This window comes from Podarcis filfolensis (genome assembly GCF_964270895.1).
Source record: "Podarcis filfolensis genome assembly, chromosome: 6".
NCBI lineage: Eukaryota > Metazoa > Chordata > Lepidosauria > Squamata > Lacertidae > Podarcis > Podarcis filfolensis.
In genome coordinates, this window is record NC_139609.1 from 53,379,073 (window position 1) to 53,392,237 (window position 13,165).

The 13,165-nt window shown below is 41.8% G+C and overlaps 1 protein-coding gene across 1 annotated transcript in view; it reads right to left on the bottom strand.

Moving 5' to 3' along the window:
• SRPK1 (SRSF protein kinase 1) overlaps nt 1–12,865 on the bottom strand; it is a 31,471-nt gene extending 18,606 nt beyond the window's left edge. The window contains exons 1-3 of the mRNA XM_083617892.1: nt 12,427–12,865; nt 11,761–11,821; nt 721–839 (exon numbers count right to left, since the gene is read on the bottom strand). Coding sequence (XP_083474018.1) covers nt 721–839; nt 11,761–11,821; nt 12,427–12,751 — 505 coding nt within the window. The 5' untranslated portion in view covers nt 12,752–12,865. The remainder of the gene's footprint in view (nt 1–720; nt 840–11,760; nt 11,822–12,426) is intronic.
• Between the last annotated feature and the right edge of the window lie 300 nt (nt 12,866–13,165).

Genomic DNA, 13,165 nt, shown 5'->3' on the forward strand with positions numbered 1-13,165 from the left:
TAGCACACACTGGGGGTCCTATACTGAGCTTCCTGCAAACTAAGGATTGCAGACAGTAACTACCCTTGGGAATGCAGTCTCCCTCTGACCAGAACAATCGCCCCCTACTTATTCCAAATTCTACCACTGCATGGGTGGATGGGTTAATCCAGTGTTGTCCCTGGCATTTTCCATGAAGATGATGTTGCTTTGGAATCTCACCTATCAACCTGCTGGAGAAGCCTACCAGACAACTACATAGTTTTTACTTTTCACTCGCCATACTTATTAGGCTTTGTTTATTTCCTGGTTTCCTGATGAATTTTACAGCTCCTAAAGTTCCATTTTTTGTTATTGTTAAGTTTATATTTCTGATGTTTATTATGCAGTTTTGATGTTAACTTTAATTTCAGTTGTAAATATGGAGCCTATATTAAATGGAAAGCTGGAGAAGTCGTAAAAAGTTAAATAAATAAAAATACTGAGAAATACCTTAAGCAGGCATATGTCTTGATGTATTAACTTTGATCTGCTAAACAAACAAGGAGGACATAGTCTGGTAGATGTCTGGTCTTATAAGAAGAAGTATTAGTCTATCAAGTCCCCATAGATGAGTTCCTTTTTCTATCTACAAAGCAAAATCACTTACTGGGTGATACATACAATGTACCAAACCAGGTTTACAACCTTAATTGTTGGTCTAAAATTATGATACTCAAATTGTAAAATAAAACATCTCACCTTTGCAGTAATCATTGGGATCTTCCTGCTCATCATCATCTGATCCCAGGATTTCCTCTTCTTGTTCAGGAAGATCATTCTCTGAATGGGCAGCAGGGCCTCGATGTTGGGTTTCTGGCCTAGGAGACATCGTAAGTTCGTAAGTCAAAAGCTTTTTACTGTGTGTACTTAGAGCAAAGGAAGAAAGAATATGCAAAGACTAAAATGCAGATTGAGGTTGGATAATGATAGGCAAAAGAAATGTTCCTAATTTTTTAAAAAGTAACTGAAATGCAAATGCATCACATCTATCTCAGATTACTTTGGTTGGAACAAACCCTCTCAGCAGATACAACTTGTGCAGACAGCTCCACATGTGCAGCAAGTACCAACACTCAAATTAGTACAGTTTCAAAAGATACCAGTCACACCAATGTCTAGAGCTGTCTTCATGGAGGATCAAATGTTGCACAGTACACCAATCACTCCCACTATGATTATGCCAGGTATTTGCCTTGCTCAGCCATGGGGAGGGAGTCAACTGCACTTTTACCAGGTACAGCTGTACTTTGTGATGTATTTTGTCTGTAGCAGAATTTCCTAAGCTGGAGGCGCTGGACCAAATGACTGCCCCTTTCCAAAAAATGCCAATCAAGAGGCGGGAGAGGCAGGCAGAGAATAATAGCAGCAAATATTCAGGCTTGTAACTAACTACTCACCTTGTAGCTATAAGCAAACAGGAATTTCATACTGGCAAGGGAGTGAGCTGGTAGAGGATGGCTCTCTCCATCCCTCCTCTGCCCAGTCCACTTGGTTTCCATGCCAACCATGGAGGAAGGAAAGCACCTCCCTCCCTGATCAGTGTGAAAACCATGCAGGATTGTGGAGGGATGGTTCATTTTACATCTGCTTGATAGCAGGGTCCTTTTTTTTTTTTTTTTAAGAACTTTCATTTCCATGCTGGTTATGAAGGGGCTTCCGATCCTCTCCAGCCAGCAAGGAAATGCAGGCTGCCAGTGTCTCAATGGAACAGTAAACATTTCAGCAGGCTAGTAGCTTTAGCAGCCTAATTTATCTGAAGGACCCTCTATACCTGTATGAATCTGCCCAAGATCAGAGTCCAAGACTCTGCTCTATGGCCAGTCATAAGGCAGGTAGGTTACGGGAACAGGGCTTTCTCAGTGGTGGTCCTAACCTTTGGAATTCCTCCCCAGGGAGATACACATGGTCTCATTACTGGCTTTCAAAAATATTTTAACAAAAAATAATAGGCATTCAGAAGGCTTCAACAGTGTAGGACAGTCCTTAGGCTAAAAATTGCCAGTAGCTCATAGAAGACTTGCAGTGAAAACTGCTTGGTGATGGGTTCAGGATGAAGGGAAATTTTAGGATTCTGAATTATTTTCTATAGACAGCCCCTCAGAATGGCTTTAGTTTAGTCATCCTATTACAGGTACCCAAATGCATTCCAGCCCTATAAGTGACTCAGTGTGCTTCTATGCAGTGGGACGAACCCATCTTTATGGCTCCCTAAAAACGGGAATTTCAAGCTACTGTATAGAGTGGCAGAAAAGAAAACCCAATCTTTCAGCAGAAAGAAAAATAGTCATGCATATCTAGAAACATGTAACTACAACTTGCATGCTGTCAACTAGTAGTTGTCAGGCTTTAGACTGACTGCTACAGTGATCCATGACATATTATATTTGAATACCAAGAGAAACATACCTATATCTAGTCACTCCCTGGATTTTGTTTGTTAAATACTGAGTTGCTCAGCTGATCATAAGGCATAAATCAATGCTCTGAGGGTCCCCAACCCTCTGGAGAAGATTTTTGTGTGTGCACAGGGTTGCCGGTGGTAGGGGGAATAGCCAAAACCTGCTTCCCTCTTCATTCTGTTCTTACTGACAGCTATGTGACACCATTATATACAACACATATCAGTTATTTTGCAAATAAAGTAACAAATAAACCTTTGTAAAGTAACTGGTTTCACAAAACAATTGTGAAATACAGCTATTGTGGGGTTTGGTGTAGGGATGTTCAAACAAAAATAAATAAATCAGCATACTTGCAAAGAGTGCTCATGTACACTTCTGGAACATTTTACACACATTCTAAACTGACTGTTCCCTCCACACACTCATCTCTTGAAGATTTATTTAAACTCCCTACATCTTTCTTTGGCAAAAATTAAAAGTTGTAAATATTCACAGTTAGCCTAATGCGAGCAGAGCACATACAGGAATAAACACAAAATCAAATGTTAAACAAGAGTTAAGACAACTGCAGACAATGATTTTAAAAAATCATAACACTACTCAATAAATCTCAAACCTAGAGAGGAAATGAATAAGGATGAAATCAATGTGATCCCCCTAGAAGCCACACCCATCACAGCAAATCTCTTCATTAATTACGTCATAACTATGGGAACGCTGAATTGTTAAGGTTTACTAGATCGGTTTTTAATGACAGAACGTTCTAGGGCATGCATCGACAAGGAATTAGGGTAAGCCTTAAAGCTAATTTTCCAGGCAAAAACGCTGTTTGAAATTCCCTGAATATTCTGCAATCACACATCTCTTCCACAAGCACAATCTTCCTGCAGCAAAGAAGTTACTAGAAAGCCTTCATAAAGCTTTTGAGAACTATCCTGATCCTTTATCTAAAGGATGTCTGAATGTCTTATCACTGAGTGATGTTACAAAGACTCAGAGAGCTCAATATCTTTGCAATTAATTATTTCAAGTCCTTATACTTTCAAAATGAGAGTGAACTATTATTTGCCAGGGAGTGAAAAAGACCACATAACACTGCAGAGATGTGATTGCCTTTCAAAGGCAATATTTTCACTCTAATGTTTCTTGAAAAGTATGTGTACTTTTGCTATTAAATCTTTTAAAAATGCTCAATACAATCCCCACAACTGCTCCTGCCCCGCCCTCCTAAAATTTATCCCTCCTAAAATGCACCCCAAACGGGCATGGGCAAGGATGGTAAAACATGCATAGGAGGTACAAAGACCTTATTTTAATACATCATTTGATTCTAAACAATGCTTTATTTGAGCAAATTGTTACTAAGAAGAGAAACCTGAAAGCATCTTCTGATTCATTTAAACGATTTAGAAGTCAGCTTGTAAGCAGGGACAAAAGGCTGATGTGAGAGTTCCAGAGACTGCATTTCAATGAATAAGAAACAGACAGCTGTCAGAACTGCTACACTGCTAGAAACACATCAAATGCTAACAGAAGCCTTGAATGAATCCATTTTAACATATCAGAACATTTGGCAGACATCCACCCCAACAAGCACCTTGGGCTTCTGAATATCTACTTGCTTTTACAACCTAACTTCACTGGATTTGTTCTTAAGCTAAGCATCTGGTAAGATTACATGCTAGGGGAGGGTGACAATTGAATCAGTGTCCTCAGGAAGATTTATGAGCTTAAATGGAATTCAGAGAAGCCCTCATTGAGGCAGCCAAACTCCCTTTTTTCCATCTGGGTTTTAAAAAATGCTGTAAAAGGAAAGCTTACCTGCACGAAGCACGGACTCCCATTGATGAAGGTATCTCTGAAGTCGGGCCAACAGTTTTCGAAAGAGCCATCAAAAATTAAATGGCACCCTGGTGCAAGTAATAGCGGTACATAAATTGCAAGCAGAGGGCTGGTTCTTCCTGAACACAGCAAAGCTTTGTGCAAAAGCAAGAGAGAAATGGAATTTGCCTCCACCACCTAGCTGCAGATGCATAGCACTGCATTGCAGGTAAATGCCTTGCAGCATCACTGAAGAGAGTTGCTCTCAGCTAATTTGCTTCCTGAAAAATTTAGCCATGCTCTGGAATGGCCAAAAACTCATCCTATTCTTTTGATGCTGACCAACTTCCAAAGTCTTTCCAGATATACTAACTAAGTAGCCTAACTGAAGTGAAGCTACGAGTTTCCTGTTCAATAATAAATTTCCTTCAGAACTTTGAAAGAAAAGAGTATCACAGTACTGATTATACTGTATGAGCACAAGAGCTCAAAGTATTAGCTTCTCTGTGCCAGTAGGTGCCAATTATTTTTCTAGCTCTGCCCAAAACAATTCTATGGAAAAGATGGAAGACAATTTTCATAAAGGCATCCCAACCTAAACAAGACAAGCTTCTTCATCTCATATGTTCTTATTAAGAAATAAACAAACTGGACAATTGCAGAAGCAATTGCCAGTATCATTCTTAGCTATTGAATGGTACTTCTGCAACATATTTAGCCTTTCAGTTCATGCTGGCATTTCAGTGATTAACTGAGCTGATGAGCTATGAAAACCAAACAGCAATGCATCAGTCTATGTAAAAAGCTGAAAAGGCAGAGAAAAAGTTACACAAAGCAAGACAAATGAAGATGCAGCTGAAATACAGTCTGAATAAGTGTGGTCAGCGGCTCCGCCTGCAAACACATTCAAGTTCTAGCTTGCACATCTTATTCATGAAATAAGCACTAATTTGTGCTGTAACATTCCAGGTATTGCAAGGTACACTGCCATTGCCTCCTCTACCAACAGATCTACTCAGGAGAACAACAGAAGCTCTTGCTTGCAAGTGAATCTGCCTGGCTTCAGTTAGCCTGCTGCAGCTTTTCTTCTCAAACAGATCAGCAAAGAAAGAAGTACTACAGTCGTACCTTGGTTTTTGAACAGTTTAGTTCTCAAATGTTTCGGCTCCTGAACACCGTAACCCAGAAGTGGCTGTTTCGGTTTGTGAACTATTTTTGGAAGCTGAATGTCTGACAGGGCTTCCGATTGGCTGCAGGAGCTTCCTGCAGCCAATCAGAAGCCGCGCTTTGGTTTCCGAACATTTTGGAAGTCAAACGGACTTCTGGAACGGATTCAGTTCGACTTCCAAGGTACGACTATACTTATTGTGAGAAAACAGACTGAAGTCTTTTACAGCTTGTGAATCTGCTTGCGACTAAATGCTAAAACCAAACGGTTACTCTTAGGTAATTCCTTGGTTGCTCTGGGTGGGCGTGGAATGCAAGCAAGTAAAAAGTGATACAAAAACTTAACCAGGGAAAAGAGGAACAAACTCTAAAGACTTCCTCCCATGAAAATCAGATGGTGCAAACACAGCCAAAGACTGGAATCCTATATGCATTTACCCTGGATTAAATACCCATGTACTCAATAGAACTTCTTTTGAAGAATCAAATAACTAGTTCCACTCACTGAAGAGGGTCTGGGGCTTGAGATTCTCAAATGGCAACTCTCCCAACCCCTAGCCAATGTTACACAACAAGCCTTTTGAAACTAAAAGGATCTTTCAAACACAGTTTGTTATATGGCATGAGGCTTGCTGTTCAAAATCAAAAAATCTACTAGGCATGCTTTTTGGATCCCAGACTTGATTGCATATGCAATTCATATAACCAACAGTCCTTAACTAAGGCTGTCTGTAACTCTGATTCTAGTTATTCATGCATAAGCCCCATTCAATTGTATGGGGTTCACTGGTGCAGAACTGGCAGCAGAATTGCCATACTGACTGTTTCATTTAATAATCTAGATAAAGTAGGTTTCTGATTATGTCTTCACAAGATATACATCATACAGTCGTACCTTGGTTCTCAAACAGAATGTGTTCCGGGAGTCCGTTCAACTCCCAGAACTGTTCGAAAACCAAGGAGCAGCTTCTGATTGGCTGCAGGAGCGTCCTGCAGCCAATCGGAAGCTGCGCCAGACGTTCAGCTTCCGAAAATCATTCAAAGACTGGAACACTCACTTCTGGTTTTTTATCATTCGGGAACCAAAACATACGAGTTCCAAGGTATTTGGCAACCAAGGTACAACTGTACTGTCTAACAATATGCATGCTTAGTCCTTTACTGTAATCTACATTCCCCATATTTAAATGTATGAAGAATGCAGTAACGTTCATATTCTATGAAGGAAAACCAGTCAAGTTCTTGTTCTTAAAAGTTATAATTAATCAAAAACTCTTGCTTCCTCTCCCACAGACCTGAGAATTGAAGGTTTTCTATTTTCTTAAAGAAAACATGCCAATTAATCACTAGCTTTAGAACTATAAAACTGTATGACTTCTATCACTGAGAAACAACCATAGGGTAGTTCTATTTTATCTATTCTACTTATACCAGAGAACACATACCAGAGAAATTTGGTCATTTCTTCCTTCAGGCATTCATTCTCAGGATGAATGCCACCAAACTGTGTTTGAACAATAATAATGCATAAAGAAATAAGGTGATGCAACCCCAACCCGTCTGTAACCATTAACTGTTCTAGACAGAAATTCAGAGGAAACAGATTAAAAAAATAAAAGGCCAATTAACATGTAGCTTCTCATCGCAAGGTGAAACAATGAACATTCAAGCATTTCATTAGATACCATGCTGATTTATGAGTGAAGACAGCATGTTTCTTCAAAGGTGGGGGTGAGGTGAAAAAAGCACTTGTATTCATGAGCATTTAACTCCCAGCAAGTAGGAATTTGGGGTTTAAGGGATCTCACCCTTGTCTCTCTGCCTATAGGGAGCAAGACAACAAAGAAGGAAAAACAGTATTGCAGTAGTGTCTTGCCCTCACACTCCTACATATTTTCCCACTCATTCAGTAGTGCCAGCAATGTCAGAAGAACAGAACACATGGCACAGAACACAGAGCAGACATATACAGATGGATCTGTGTATTAATGTTAAAACAATTCATGGTTGTGGAGAGCAAAAAAAATTAGACACAGCATATAGAATGGCTGCATTTACTTAAAGGGAAACAGCATTAGTTTAGTTTATTCTATATCTATGGCTCAGAAGGAAATGTCATGTATATTGTTTTCACAGTTATACATGCAAAAAAGTAGAATTCCATGGAGGTCCCTGATGGCCACATACTCACAGACCTCTAGGCACTCTTTCCTCTACAGACAGGAGGGCAAGTGGATATCTCCCTTATTACCTACAGCCTTAGCATTTCCTCAGTGCTCTCCATCATAATTAAATCTGGGGTGTAGAGAAATGTGAGAGCTTGACTTGTTACCAGCTGCTACTGTTCTGCAGTCCTTCTCCCCAAAGACCTACATTTCCTCAAAGCCCTGAAGTACAGGGATTTGGGGAACCTTGTGACCCTGCAAAGAAGGGTGTGTCACTCTCATTTTTTTTAACTGAAAGAAGGGGAATGCTGCATTTCCACACTAACAAAAATGCACAGAGGTAGCAGCAAGAACAACTGCTTGCTTTCCAAGGTTCTGGGAGGGAAATGAACCTTCATTGATGCATTCTAGCTAATGCAGGCAACTAATGCTCACAACCAGTAGGACCTGTACTGATGACATACTGACTAGGTCTGTGGGTTATAAATGCATTAAATATATTTTAAAAGGTGTAGGTAGTATGTAAAACCACCACCTTGGAACACATTAAAAAGCAGCAAGCCCAGGCTCCCACTCACAGTACAGCACAGCACTTGTCAAGAAGCTTCACCCGGTCCCAACTGACAAGTGTATGGAAGACATGTTTTCAAACATTCATAGCATACTTGTGTGTGTGAAGTGGCCCGCAAGGTACACACACAACAAAACAGTAGTTCTACGTATAAGCACCAATGTTATCAGAAGGAAACCCATGGCCAGAAAGCAGCACATATTTTGCAGTGATCACAGGTTATAATCACAGAAAGCACTCTATATGTATTGCCATTTATCACCTCCATAGCTGACCTCTGCCTTGACTTGAATGCTCTCTTTCTTTTCTTTAAAGTGTATTGGCTTTTAGCAGAGATCTGATATTTGACTGTCAAATACCACATGCAGCTTGTTGGTAACCATTTGCCTGGTTATGAGCAAGGCTTACCTCTATGCAGGGAAGCCTGATAAAAACTACTGCTTTTAGAAGACAGAAGACAGGTGGGTTAGAAACATTTTTGTGATCTATTGCACCATTATACGCAAGTCAACATTGTATATTTAAATGTTTCTTAAACTTAAAATATATTTTGATAAATCACTGATAGCTTTGTATACATAGTAACATAGCTGTTGCTCAAAATTATTCCAAAAAAGAAGGCACTATTTAAAGCCTGTTCTTTTAAATTTATGTTTGCCGTTAAGAAATAAGCCTATCCATCAAGTTCAGTGGCAAAATCACACAAGCAGCAGCTTTGAGTGGAGAAATCCACCTAGGGCTCAAAGACCCATTTCTTCTGCCAACCAACTCAAGTGTATGGATGGGCATCAATTGGGAGTGGGGAAGAATGAAAAAGGAAGGCATGGGAAACATGCACAGATCCTGTTATACTTCTTCCACACATACCACAGCTCAGGAGAAATGGGGCTTTGAGCCCATGGGGTTTTGCATTTCATTATATATTGTGTCCTAAGCCTAACTTTGTTACAGCAAAATTCTACCGCTTCTCTTCCTCTGTGATAAAGGATAGCCATGGCTATTTTAAGGCTCTCAGAACTGCCAGAGTATTAGCCATCTTACATATGAAGATTCAAGACATGTTAGCTGCAGAAACAGCAATAAACAACTTTATGTCAAGTTCTTGATTTTTTGACAAGAACGGAACATTTTTTATTGTTCTTTTCTACAAGCAATTAAAAAACCGGAACTCTCTCAGAGCACTAGCATTAAATGGGAAGCTACCTTGGCTGAACATGTTATAATAACCACTCTACTTAAGCCACTATATGAATTTGTAAATAACGGTTTTGGGTTGTATAATTAAGTTAACTGTTGGCCAACTCTTTTAATTTTTACTAGAATGCTTCCACAGTGCATGACAGCTTCGAAAACAGAAGAGCGAGCTTGGGAAATTTGGGATTAAATTTCTGAATATTACTAGCTTGCCACAACTTTGCAGTAAACCTTCATGCAGTGGGTTATCACTATGGATTCAATCTAAATAGAGTAAAATATTTGAGACAAGAGACTACACTGAAAACAATGCTACAACTATTAAAACTTTGCAATCACAGCATGATTTCAGAAAGCATGATTTTAAGACACAAAAATTGCCTTGACTGTTCGGAAGTGACAGAAATGCTACATGGACAAAAATTAGTGAAGTGAACAATGGATGAGAAGAGGCATAGGGTAGGTGAATAAACGAAGCCACTTGACACCAAGTCAGAATATTGGTGCACCTAGCCTAGCTCTATCTGGTTTTCCAATTGCTCAGAGGCAAATATTTCCCCCACTACTGCTACCTGAGTTAATTTAACTGCAGATTCCAGCAACTGAAACTAGGATCATCTACAAAGCAGTACTTCATTATTGCTATTCTCCAGTCAGAGATGCCAGATTTGGGAGCTTTTTGTGCACTGCATGAGAACTGGAGAAATATGAATAATGAAGGGCAGGACATGACAAACCAGGGGCAACCCAGTCAGATTGGTGGGGTACAAATTAATGACAACAACAACAACTAATAACCATTTGAAAATGCAGACAAAGGGGTTCAATTCAGGCCTATTTCAAAGTCAATAGGGGGAAAAAATTATTAGAGCATTTAATGGCATATGATGGCATCTACACATGTACGCTTCCAGTGACTGTGCAGTACAATCCTTTGAAATTTTACTCAGAAGTCTCACTTAAACGGGGCTTACTTGAGTCTTGTAAATAATCCTTCCCCTCCACCTCAAGTTACTAGCTTGCAAAAACTTTTACTCCTCTCACTTTCCCACATGTAACTCCTGTTTGCATATGGGTACTTGGCTAGTGCTTAGACAAGGGATTACTTTCCTTAATATTCCAGGCTTAAAGAACTTTCAGAGAGCACTATCAACTCCGATAATTACTCTCACTAAATAATGCACATTCTCTGGCTCCATTTTCTTAATCTGAAACCACTTGCCGCTTAACACACACAGAACACAATCTTATCCACACTTAACTGATTTCAGTGGGACTTCTCAGTAAAATTTCAAAGAACTGGCCTATCAATTTAGTCCACCAAAGTCAGTCTACAGCAGCTACATAGAGTACGGTATGGTCAAATCTCTTTTCGAGTTATAGTAACAGGGTGAAAAAGAGAAGACTTCCCTCTTCTATGTGATATCTGAAATGTTTAAAGTAAGTTCCACCCTTCAGTTTGAGTGGGATTATTAAATACTCTTATTACAGTATTAAACTACACAGAGAACACATGTCTATTGCATTTTAGTTTGCTGAGTTTACGGGCAATCTTAGATGTTCAGAAGTTAGTGCACCATTTTGAACATGTTTCAAGCTTCTTGGATCTACAAGGCCAGAACAGCTTATTATGACTATGAAAATAACACTTGAAATCCAGGGCTAGCCAGAATGGCTTGCTATACAATATAAATGTAAATCTCAAGGTCACAATTCAAATTCTGCTTGCACCAGGCTGGGGGGCTCGATTAAGCAGAGATCTTGCTTCCCCCAGCCCTGTCAGCCTCTGCCTGCAGAGTGACATCGGCATCGCTCTGCCAGTGTGGTTTTCCATTTTGCCTGCTAAACTTCTGGGCAGAATTGCTGCTGGTGGGGAGGGGGACTTTCTGGGATGGCAGACATTCAAGACAGAGGACTGAGCAAGCCTTACAGCTGTCATGTGACAGCAGCAGGCCTAATTGCCAGCCAGTATGTGCTGCAAGGCTGCAGATGCTGCAGTGGCCCTGTTGGACAGCACCCAGGGCTTTGATTTCACCCTACTACGGTTTAAAATGTATATAAATAAATAACATATTTAATCCATTAAGTTTATCTACTATTTTAGATTAAAATATTATCCTTGGAAAAGGAGACGAGAATATTACCAGCAAGCTGATAGGCACCCAGAGACAAATTTAATGGTGCCCACTTAAAATATGCACAAGATGCAGAAGAGGGTATATCACTCATGTGAGTTTATGCGGTTTTAACACTGAGGCTACCCTCCGGATGTAAAGAGTCACTTAGAATTGGAAAATCTGGAAGATTTCTCATTACCATGCAACCAAGGCTACCAGGCTGGCTTCTGCACATCATTTCAGGAAATTATTGTCACTGTCCAGGACACCATTCCACTTTAAGGCAGTAGGGTCACACTTACTTTCTCTGGGCTTTTTCCTTCTTGGCTTTAGTCCGCTTCTTCCGGGCTTGCAATGCTAGAACTAGGAAGAAACAGAGGGAAAAAGAAGAAGAAGGGGTGGGGCAAGAGTCAGTAAGCTTTTGTTCAGGGTGAAAAAGAAGGGCCCATTATTCGCATCATCAAACCTATCCGGTTTTATTTTGTTCTCAGATTAACCCCCTCTTCCCTAGAAGGAGCATTAATCCAAGAACAAACCAGATTCGTGAGACACGTGCTCATAATAGACTCATTGTACCCATATTCATAATATTAAAAAAAATATCCCCAAACACGTTACTGGAGGAGACAGGCGATTATGTCACCCTCTTTTATCACATACTGGGTAGCGGGGTGGAGGCCGAGGAAGGGGAGCCCAAGGGCCGGACATTTGCCAGGATACCCGAAGACTGGCAGTTAGGATCCGTGAGAAGAACTCTGCGGATAACAGCGGGACCTGACAAAAGGAAACCGACGCCCGATCTCGTGTGAATTGGGGCAACAACCAGGGACGCGGAGGAAGCGAGCCGCCAAGACCCAGAAAGCTGAAGCCTGACTAGAAGAGCCGAGGGGCCGAGGGCGGCGGGCGAGGGGCGGCGGCGGGGAGGGGGGTGAGGTTGGCGGGGAGGCGGCGGGGCCAAGCGCACTCACCTTTCCGCTCCATGGCGGCTAGAGACAGCAGCCCCCGCGACCCCCCGCGCGTGCGCTCCAAGGATATTTCCTGCGCCTGCGCTGGCCGCGGGCGAGCCGGTCGGCGCGTGCGTACGACGGGTATCTTCGCGCGCCGTTGCGCGCGCCACCAGATCTCCTCGCCGCCGCCGCTGCTGCTGCTGTCACTTCCTCCCGAGCTGGGGCTCCCGGGGAAGGCCACTCCCCCTGGCTCTTCCAAACGCGTGCGGCGCCGCCCCCTGCTCTGCGTGACAGGCAGGAGCCGGAGCCGCGCGTCAGGCCCCTCGCCCGCCTCCCCTTGTCCCATGGGCGGAGCGCATGCGCCTCGCGGTGTCCCAGCCCACCGCTCGCTTCCCCGGGGCTTCGCCGGATTTAACTAGGGCCAAGGGAGGTGGGGGCGGCGTAAAAAGTGGCCTAGCGCGTATACAAGTAACTGCGTGTGCTGTCGCCGGAGATGGGATTGTGACGTGCCCGCCAGGCGTTCTGGGTCCGGGCGGGTTTTCCAGCTTCACGCATAGCCGGCATGGGAGGGAGGGATGTGTTCTGCTATGGACCCCTTGCGCCACCAGGTTGCGCGATGACTCGCAGCAACTGAAGTTAACGTTCGAATTCTCGAATTAACCTTTTTTTTTTTTTTTACAATTTACATGACTTTGTACAAATGCGTGGCTTACTCAGTGGGAACTTTTATAAGTTATTTTAATGTATGCAGCTTATTAAA